This window comes from Cherax quadricarinatus, chromosome 53, assembly GCF_038502225.1.
Source record: "Cherax quadricarinatus isolate ZL_2023a chromosome 53, ASM3850222v1, whole genome shotgun sequence".
Taxonomy (NCBI): Eukaryota; Metazoa; Arthropoda; class Malacostraca; order Decapoda; family Parastacidae; genus Cherax; species Cherax quadricarinatus.
This window is the reverse complement of record NC_091344.1, coordinates 22987095-22998412: the sequence shown is the minus strand read 5'-3', so window position 1 is coordinate 22998412 and position 11318 is coordinate 22987095. Positions and strand designations below refer to the sequence as shown.

Below are 11318 nucleotides of genomic sequence, written 5' to 3'. Positions count from 1 at the left end.
ACCACCACTAGTAAACTGTGTTAACTGTGACCAACACTAAGGAACTGTGTTAACTGTGACCAACACTAGTAAACTGTGTTAACTGTGACCACCACTAGTACACTGTGTTAACTGTGACCAACACTAGTAAACTGCATTAACTGTGACCACCACTAGTAAACTGTGTTAACTGTGACCACCAGTAGTAAACTGTGTTAACTGTGACCATCACTAGTGAACTGTGTTAACTGTGACCAACACTAGTAAACTGTGTTAACTGTGACGAACACTAGTAAACTGTGTTAACTGTGACCACCACTAGTAAACTGTGTTAACTGTGACCACCACTAGTAAACTGTGTTAACTGTGACCACCACTAGTGAACTGTGTTAACTGTGACCAACACTAGTAAACTGTGTTAACTGTGACCAACACTAGTAAACTGTGTTAACTGTGGCCAACACTAGTGAACTGTGTTATCTGTGACCAACACTAATGAACTTTGTTAACTGTGACCAACACTCGTGAACTGTGTTAACTGTGACCACCACTAGTGAACTGTGTTAACTCTGACCACCACTAGTAAACTGTGTTAGCTGTGACCAACACTAGTGAAGTGTGTTAATTGTGACCACCACTAGTGAACTGTGTTAACTGTGACCACCACTAGTGAAGTGTGTTAATTGTGACCACCACTAGTGAACTGTGTTAACTGTGACCAACACTAATGAACTGTGTTAACTGTGATCAACACTAGTGAACTGTGTTAACTGTGACCACCACTAGTGAACTGTGTTAACTGTGGCCACCACTAGTGAAGTGTGTTAATTGTGACCACCACTAGTGAACTGTGTTAACTGTGACCAACACTAATGAACTGTGTTAACTGTGACCAACACTAGTGAACTGTGTTAACTGTGACCACCACTAGTGAACTGTGTTAACTCTGACCACCACTAGTAAACTGTGTTAACTGTGACCAACACTAAGGAACTGTGTTAACTGTGACCAACACTAGTACACTGTGTTAACTGTGACCCCCACTAGTAAACTGTGTTAACTGTGACGAACACTAGTAAACTGTGTTAACTGTGACCACCACTAGTAAACTGTGTTAACTGTGACCACCACTAGTGAACTGTGTTAACTGTGATCAACACTAGTGAACTGTGTTAACTGTGACCACCACTAGTGAACTGTGTTAACTGTGGCCACCACTAGTGAAGTGTGTTAATTGTGACCACCACTAGTGAACTGTGTTAACTGTGACCAACACTAATGAACTGTGTTAACTGTGACCAACACTAGTGAACTGTGTTAACTGTGACCACCACTAGTGAACTGTGTTAACTCTGACCACCACTAGTAAACTGTGTTAACTGTGACCAACACTAAGGAACTGTGTTAACTGTGACCAACACTAGTACACTGTGTTAACTGTGACCCCCACTAGTAAACTGTGTTAACTGTGACGAACACTAGTAAACTGTGTTAACTGTGACCACCACTAGTAAACTGTGTTAACTGTGACCACCACTAGTGAACTGTGTTAACTGTGACCAGCACTAGTAAACTGTGTTAACTGTGACGAACACTAGTAAAGTGTGTTAACTGTGACCAACACTAGTGAACTGTGTTAACTGTGACCAACACTTGTAAACTGTGTTAACTGTGACCAATACTAGTAAACTGTGTTAACTGTGACCAACACTAGTGAACTGTGTTAGCTGTGACCAACACTAGTAAACTGTGTTAACTGTGACCACCACTAGTGAACTGTGTTAACTGTGACCAGCACTAGTAAACTGTGTTAACTGTGACGAACACTAGTAAACTGTGTTAACTGTGACCACCACTGGTGAACTGTGTTAAATGTGACCAGCACTAGTGAACTGTGTTAACTGTGACGAACACTAGTAAATTGTGTTAACTGTGACCAATACTAGTGTAAACCTTGGTGATCAAGGTCCCAGGACCGAAACGTTTTCTAATAAATATGTCATAGTGTTTGCTTACGTGTCTTTCTACACCAACACTAGTAAACTGTGTTAACTGTGACCAACACTAGTGAACTGTGTTAACTGTGACCAACACTAGTAAACTGTGTTAACTGTGACCAACACTAAGGAACTGTTAACTGTGACCAACACTAGTAAACTGTGTTAACTGTGACCAACACTAGTAAACTGTGTTAACTGTGGCCAACACTAGTAAACTGTGTTAACTGTGACCAACACTAGTAAACTGTGTTAACTGTGACCACCCCTAGTAAACTGTGTTAACTGTGACCACCACTAGTGAACTGTGTTAACTGTGACCAACACTAGTAAACTGTGTTAACTGTGACGAACACTAGTAAACTGTGTTAACTGTGACCACCACTAGTAAACTGTGTTAACTGTGACCACCACTAGTGAACTGTGTTAACTGTGACCAGCACTAGTAAACTGTGACGAACACTAGTAAACTGTGTTAAGTGTGACCAACACTAGTGAACTGTGTTAACTGTGACCAATACTAGTAAACTGTGTTAACTGTGACCAATACTAGTAAACTGTGTTAACTCTGACCAACACTAGTGAACTGTGTTAACTGTGACCAACACTAGTAAACTGTGTTAACTGTGACCACCACTAGTGAACTGTGTTAAATGTGACCAGCACTAGTGAACTGTGTTAACTGTGACGAACACTAGTAAATTGTGTTAACTGTGACAAACACTAGTAAACTGTGTTAGCTGTGACCAACACTCGTGAACTGTGTTAACTGTGACCAACACTAGTAAACTGTGTCAACTGTGACCAACACTAGTAAACTGTGTTAACTGTGACCACCAATAGTGATCTGTGTTAACTGTGGCCACCACTAGTGATCTGTGTTAACTGTGACCAACACTAGTGAACTGTTGACTGTGAGTAACATTAGTTCACTCTTTAGGCTTCGTACAGTGTAACTCGGTTATTTTAACCATTGTTCAGCACTAGTACACGATTGTGACTAGTTCTCGACCCTGATGGTTTAAACTATCATCGGTGAAAAGAAAAGACTAGAAAAATTTGAGGGTTTTCGTGTGTGTAGACACATCTTCAGAGGAACTAATGTGAAAGGATATTGATATTTCAGTCAGATACTGGTAGTAGTAAGTGATGGTTATTTCTGTGATCTCTGTATCAACTTCCATTACTGAAGTATATTATAATATATGCACACTGGTGAAAAGGCAGTTATAGTGACGCTTTGGTAAGTTTTGAACGATTGTAAAGTCACGACTGAGCGAGAAGCGGCAGAGAAGACCATTAGACAGACTGGGAATACAAAGAAGGAAGATGGGAGTAGTAGTAGTAGTAGCCGCAGTGGTAGTAATAGTAGTAGTAGTATCAGTAGTTGTAGTAGTAGCCGCAGTGGTAGTAATAGTAGTAGTAGTATCAGTAGTAGTAGTAGTAGCCGCAGTGGTAGTAATAGTAGTAGTAGTATCAGTAGTTGTAGTAGTAGCCGCAGTGGTAGTAATAGTAGTAGTAGTATCAGTAGTAGTAGTAGTAGCCGCAGTGGTAGTAATAGTAGTAGTAGTATCAGTAGTTGTAGTAGTAGCCGCAGTGGTAGTAATAGTAGTAGTAGTATCAGTAGTAGTAGTAGTAGCCGCAGTGGTAGTAATAGTAGTAGTAGTAGTAGTAGTATCAGCAGTAGTAGTAGTAGCCGCAGTGGTAGTAATAATAGTAGTAGTATCAGTAGTAGTTGTAGTAGCCGCAGTGGTAGTAATATTAGTAGTAGTAGTAGTATCAGTAGTAGTAGTAGTAGCCGCAGTGGTAGTAATAGTAGTAGTAGTAGCAGCCTGGGACCTTCATCACTCCTCAGAAGTGATCAAGGTCCCAGGACCGAAACGTTTTCTAACAAATGTGTCCTAGTGCTTACTCACGTGTCTTTCTAAACCATATGTATAGTTTCTCATCATGGTGGAAATGTTTCTCATCATGGTGGAAATGGTTCTCATCATGGTGGAAATGTTTCTCATCATGGTGGAAATGTTTCTCATCATGGTGGAAATGTTTCTCATCATGGTGGAAACGTTTCTCATCATGGTGGAAATGTTTCTCATCATGGTGGAAATGTTTCTCATCATGGTGGAAATGTTTCTCATCATGGTGGAAATGTTTCTCATCATGGTGGAAATGTTTCTCATCATGGTGGAAATGTTTCTCATCATGGTGGAAATGTTTCTCATCATGGTGGAAATGTTTCTCATCATGGTGGAAATGTTTCTTATCACAGCTGAAATATTTCTATCTTACTGGACATTTTTCTTATCACAGCTGAAATATTTCTCATCAAAGTGGTCGTATTAGGAAGTATTATCAAGCAGACTGGCTATAATATACCTACACCCAAGTGTAGGCCTACTGTACATGCCGAGCTTGCTGGCTAATTCTTCAGTATAAACGTAAGATGCCTACAAATGTATATACATCTACACGTATTTACGTCTACACACGTATTTACGTCTACACACGTATTTATGTCTACACACGTATTTACGTCTACTCACGTATTCACGTCTACTCACGTATTTACGTCTACTCACGTATTTACGTCTTCACACGTATTTACATTCACACGCGTATTTACGTCTACACACCTATTTACGTCTACACGTATTTACGTCTACTCACGTATTTACGTCTACTCACGTATTTACGTCTTCACACGTATTTACATTCACACGCGTATTTACGTCTACACACCTATTTACGTCTACACGTATTTACGTCTACACACCTATTTACGTCTACACGTATTTACGTCTACGCACGTATTAGCTGATATAACTGTACTGTCTTTAATGAACATGTATCTTGAGGCGATTTTCCATATAATTATGTAAATTCTGTTGTGTAATGGTAGTGACAGTCTGATGGATGTTGATCACGCACGCACACACACACACACACACACACACACACACACACACACACACACACACACACACACACACACACACACACACACACACACACACACACACACATACATACACACGCACACACACACACACACACACACACACACACACACACACACACACACACACACACACACACACACACACACACACACACACACACACACACACACACACACACTCACACACACGAGAATGTGTGGATGGTAGGTTTTATACACAAAAGCATTAGACATCTGGCTTCTTTGCATATTCAGACACCTGACATGAAAACAATTAACACATTCAGTCATCCCCTTCACGGAAGGAAGGGAATCAAAAGCCCAGTGAAGGGCTCTTGATCCCCCAAAATTGGATCGAATCCAGTTGCCTTCCATTCTATAGAGTCCATTTGACCTCAGCTCTTTCCCCTCAATATACTTTATTATTATTATTATTATTATTATTATTATTATTATTATTATTATTATTATTATTATTATTATTATTATTATTATTATTATTATTATTATTATTATTATTGTTATTATTATTTGACTTCTATTTTTTATCTTTTTTTTTTGCCTCATTAATTGTAAGGTATTGGAATGACCTGGATCAAATTTAGAGTATTTTTGTGATATATCAAATATTTCAAATGCATTATTAATTATATACAAACCTGCTACAGGGTTATGTATAATTATTATAATTTATTGTCTTAGGAGTATGACTGAACGAGGGTCATTAAGCAGCATGTCAGGTATATACCACCAGTCAAGAACACTTTAATGTCTATAATGAAGAGTAAACACAGGGTATATACACTGAGATATACACTGAGATATATACCGAAATATACACGTCCAGGTGTATACAATCTTTTATTCAGGATGGGTATGTATGACACTGAGTATTTTTACTCGACAGTCAAATTCATTACGGGAGTGAAATTAATTTTGTTTTTGTTTATTTAAAGCTTGAAACTTGAAGATACAGAGTTAGAGTCTACTATTGTAGAGGTACAATAGTAGTCAAGTAAATTTAGAAGTTTAAATGAACGTTACATAGTGAAAATTAGCAGATACACATGGAGGAACTTTGTAACTCATGCATTTTATATGAAGCTGGACTTGAAAATATAGAAACAATTTAGGGAGACTTACTTTTAAACGTGTCTTCATGTTCTTGTGAATCGAAGGCGCCTCTGATGCTTGTCTTTCCGTGCCTTCGCTTGTTACTGTACTCCTCTCATGAACTGCGACTCATCGGAATGACACCATTATTCACATACAAAGCTATACATCTGTATAAAATAGTCTTGCGATTAAAACTATGCCAAGCGTTAGCACATCGTCTACGACCCGCTTAGTTCGAAATCTGGCGGGGTTGTGAGTGAAGTGTTGTGGCCCGCGGCCCTTTCACTTGTTGACACTCCAAGCGCGTCCCCCCTCGTTGTCATGGCTACGCCTCAACCAATCAGCACGTGGACGGTTACGCCTCAGCCAATCACGCTGAGTTGACGTTTCGCCTCGACCAGTAGTATCGCTCTGAGCCCAGCCAATCAGCGTCCGCTCCACGCCATAGGCGAAGAGAAAGAGGGATAAAGGCTGAGCACTTAAATATGGTTGGCAAACTCCTTCACCATCTGGCTGGTGTGAATTTTCCAGCACGGATCATTACAGAGGTATGAAGCCTCCACCCTAGCCTGGGAAAAGCTTAAGATACCCGATGCATAGCTCCTCATCCTGCGACCTTCTTGTTTACTGAACGCTCTCCTGGGCAGGGACGAGGATCATCTACTCCATTTAACCAGCTCTCACTTCTGAAACAAAAGAAGCGGAGACTGCAAGTGATTCTTTACATTGTTCTGAGGCGCAAAGCAGCTGATAGAACAAGCAGGGAGTAAGAAGGACTAGGGAAGGGTTCATAAAATAAGAAAAAAGAAATCAGAAACAGATTGAAGAAGAAAATAATGCTAGAGAAAGAGTAAGCTGTAGATCAGTGGACAGATAATTTCGACTCCCAGTTAGTCCTGGATTGGATACCGAACAGCATGGACTGCTTCCCAAACAACATGGACTGAATTCCTAAACAGCATAGAGTAGATTCCCAATCAGCTATTCCTCTTTCCCCTTGCATTAAATAGGTGCCTGAGACCCAGTCGACTGTTGTGGGTCAGATACTTGGAGCTAACGCATGTATTCTATAGGTGAGGGCCAGTCTTAGAAATAAACTTAAAAGAATATCTCTTAGTCCGTAATGATGAACTCGGTGGAAATGTTTACTCCAGAGAAATGAAGAATCATTTCAGCTTGGTGGCTATGGAGACGAGGAATGTTAAAGAAAAAAGGACACAGATGCAACTAACGTGACATTTTATTGTGGCAACGTTTCGCTCTCCAGGACTTTTGTCAAGCCGTAACATCAGTTGCATCTGCGTCTTCTTATCTAACACTTTGTCGGTAATTCTACCTTTATTACTAGTGTTAAGTTCACTCCCATTTAGGTGGTTTCCTTCATCTCCTTGCTGTAGAATGTATGGAGGATCGAGACGGTCAGGTGTGAAAGAGGAATTCTAATACCGAATTTCTGTAATTACAATCATCCCTGTGTGACCCTCTCGGGTTTAGCGCTTAATTTCATTATTTTTATTATTATTATTATTTAATTAACATCGTTATTTACGGGGATACTTTCATGTCAACACTGGAATACTTGCAGCAGGTATTGGAGTTTCTTACACAGAGGACTGCAGTGTCTTCTCTTACACACACAGAATATCGCATTCCAGCAGATTTACCAATAACCGCGTTCAGTGGAGAATCCTAATGATGATATTTCGATTCCACTCTAGGTGAATTGTTCCAGCCAGACTATCACGACTTTTTTTTTTTATTTTGTTCCTGGCATTCCAGCAGGTCCTGTGGTTCCTGACACACAACATTCCAGCAGGTACTGTACTCTAGGTGAGTTGCTCCACCTAGACTATCACTTTTTTTTCTTGGCATTCCAGCAGGTACTGTGGTTCCTGACACACGACATTCCAGCAGGTACTGTGGTTCCTGACACACGACATTCCAGCAGGTACTGTGGTTCCTGACACACGACATTCCAGCAGGTACTGTGGTTCCTGGCACACGACATTCCAGTAGGTACTGTGGTTCCTGACACACAACATTCCAGCAGGAATTATAGTTTCTTCTAAACTGTAGCAGAATGATTTCTTACACAGGATGACATCCCAGCAGGATTGATTTTTTTATGCACAGGATATGACATTCCAGAGATACTGGAGTTTTGTACACACAGGAATGGAGTGCTCTCCCACGGATGATATGACATTCCAGCAGCACTAAGTGCTTTTTAACATATTTTTCCTATAAATGCGACACACAACAGTGTGTAAGCAGTTACACGGTTACCTATTTACACTGTTAGGTGGGCAGGGGCAGCAGGAGAGTACGGAACCCGTCCCACATGTGTCTCCCTGCCAGGGAATTGAACCCGGGACCTTGCCATTGTAACTCTAATTCTCTCCTTCCCCCCTCATAATATATACAAACACCTTCAGGATGGTCTACCCTGGATGCTGGTGAAGGGCTCTTGATGCAAGGAATTGGAGATGCTCTCTCCTGCCTCAGATTGAGCCATTCCTCATTCCCCAGGCGCTATGTGACCCCATCGGGTTTAGTGCTTCTCATGAATTTAATGATAGTAAAAATATAATAAAAATATTTTATTTTTTCATTATATCCAAAAATTAAAAATTTAATAATAATAATAATAAAAATAATAATAATAATAATAATAATAATAATAATAATAATAATAATAATAATAATAATAATAATAATAATAATAATAATAATAATAATAATAATATTATTATTATTATTATTATTATTATTATTATTATTATTATTATTATTATTTTTATTATTATTATTATTATTATCATTATTATTATTACTATTATTATTATTATTATTATTATTATTACTATTATCATTATTATTATTATTATTATTATTATTATTATTATTATTATTATTATCAATATATAAGTAAGTATTATTTATTAGATCATTCATCCATACAGAGGTTTCAAAATCACTTTGAAGCTCGAATTTGTAGTTAACCGAACCAGCGAGGCAGAACGATTAGCAGTACTGCAATTGACACAGATTTATTGGGTAAATATTTGCCTTTTGTGTGTGTGTGTGTGTGTGTGTGTGTGTGTGTGTGTGTGTGTGTGTGTGTGTGTGTGTGTGTGTGTGTGTGTGTGTGTGTGTGTGTGTGTGTGTGTGTGTGTGTGTAGTATATGTGTGTTGTGTGTGTACTCGCCAAGTTGTGGTTGCAGGGGTCGAGTCACAACTCCTGGCTCCGTGTATGTGTGTGTGTGTGTGTGATGGGGGGGGGGCGGGTAGGCTGGGTATGTCTCAAAAACTGAGGTGTTTAGCATATTTCTTTGTAAATATTAAGTTGAACAAAAGTAGTTACTTCAAGAGGGTTTCTATATATACAGTCCCTATTTTCTATCTTATTTGTATCCTTCTCTATCTCTCTTTACGTCTTCTTCCTCTTCTTCTTCCATATGTTCAAGTCCCGTGGCTTAATTGGTAGCGCACTTATCTCAAATGCTGAGTGTCCGTGGTTTGATCTTCGGCCGGATTGAAACGTCGGACATGTTTCTTTATACCTGCTGTCCCTGTGCACTTAGCAGTAAGTAGGTACCTGGGTGTTAGTCACCTCACACCTGCTGCCCCTGTTCACCTAGAAGTAAGTAGGTACCTGGGTGTTAGTCACCTTATACCTGCTGTCCCTGTTCACCTAGCAGTAAGTAGGTACCTGGGTGTTAGCCACCTCACACCTGCTGCCCCTGTTCACCTAGAAGTAAGTAGGTACCTGGGTGTTAGTCACCTTATACCTGCTGTCCCTGTTCACCTAGCAGTAAGTAGGTACCTGGGTGTTAGCCACCTCACACCTGCTGCCCCTGTTCACCTAGAAGTAAGTAGGTACCTGGGTGTTAGTCACCTTATACCTGCTGTCCGTGTTCACCTAGAAGTAGTACCTGAGTGCTAACCGACTGGTGTGGGTGGCATCCTGGGGGGGTAGTATACCATAGATAATACTGGGTTTTGAAATAAGCTGAGACAGAATAACAGCTCTTAGCCTGTAAAATTGATTTGTATAAGCAAAAAAATGTCTGCCTGTATACATTTTGGGTGTGCCGGCTGCGTAGACTTTCTTTTCAATATACCTGGAGTATACCTGGAGAGGGTTTCGGGGGTCAGCGCCCCCGCGGCCCGGTATGAGACCAGGCCTCGTGGTGGATCAGGGTCTGAATAATAATAATAATAATAATAATAATAATAATAATAATAATAATAATAATAATAATAATCTTTATTTCTACAAGTACATGTACAGACCATAGCTGACATTAATGTCACATTATTATAGAGAAAACCCCTTGTTATGCAGAGCATTTCGGGAAAATTAGGTCAATTTTGTCCCCAGGATGCAACCCACACCACTCGATTAACACCCTGGTACCTACTTTACTGCTAGGTGAATATGGACAGCAGATGCCTTAAGGAAACGTGTCCTAATCTTTCCACCCGTACCGGTGATCGACACCCGGACCTCAGTTTGCGAGGTGACTGCGCTAGCGATCGAGCTACGGGACACCCAAACTGATTTAATATTTGACATGAGTCGATAATACTTTTAAATTTTATGTTCCTCTCATTCAAGCCAATGAAATATAAAATAAATTTATGATACTCTAACACAAAATACTTTGTGAAACACCTATTGTTTTCTCGGTATGAAACTCTGAGACAAGAGGCGCAACACAAAGGTTGGAAAAGTTTTTTTTTTTTCAGTCGTGAAATACTTGAAGAGACTCCACCTTGAGTTAAGGACAAATATATGATACACACCTTTAAAAATCACTTGGACAAAGACTTATTTCTTTTAAAGTGGAGCTGGTTATGTCTACTTGAACCCTGATGCTAGAAGAAAAGCCTGGCCGTAGACGGAGGATTGAGCCTCCATCAGGCATACCTCCCAGCGACTCATGCCGGTTTAGCGCTACACACGTACACACACACACACATACACACAAATGTATATACATACAGAAAAAATATACACATACACACAAATGTATATACATACAGAAAAAATATACACATACACACAAATATATTCACTTACAGACAAATATATGCACATACACACAAATATACGAACATTCACACAAACATATACACATACACACAAATATATACACATACAAATATACATGCAAGGGATAATTCTCTATAAAATTCCTAGTAGCTTAATTAGACAGAAGTTCCTCGCGGCGAGATACGGAAATGAACTGAGGAACAAAGGA

At 39.6% G+C, this 11318-nt stretch overlaps 1 protein-coding gene across 1 annotated transcript in view; it reads right to left on the bottom strand.

The window, feature by feature from the left end:
- The window catches only part of LOC128692213 (uncharacterized), an 85675-nt gene extending 79389 nt beyond the window's left edge, over positions 1-6286 (bottom strand). Inside the window, exon 1 of the mRNA XM_070096262.1 lies at positions 6079-6286. Coding sequence (XP_069952363.1) covers positions 6079-6096 — 18 coding nt within the window. The 5' untranslated portion in view covers positions 6097-6286. The remainder of the gene's footprint in view (positions 1-6078) is intronic.
- Between the last annotated feature and the right edge of the window lie 5032 nt (positions 6287-11318).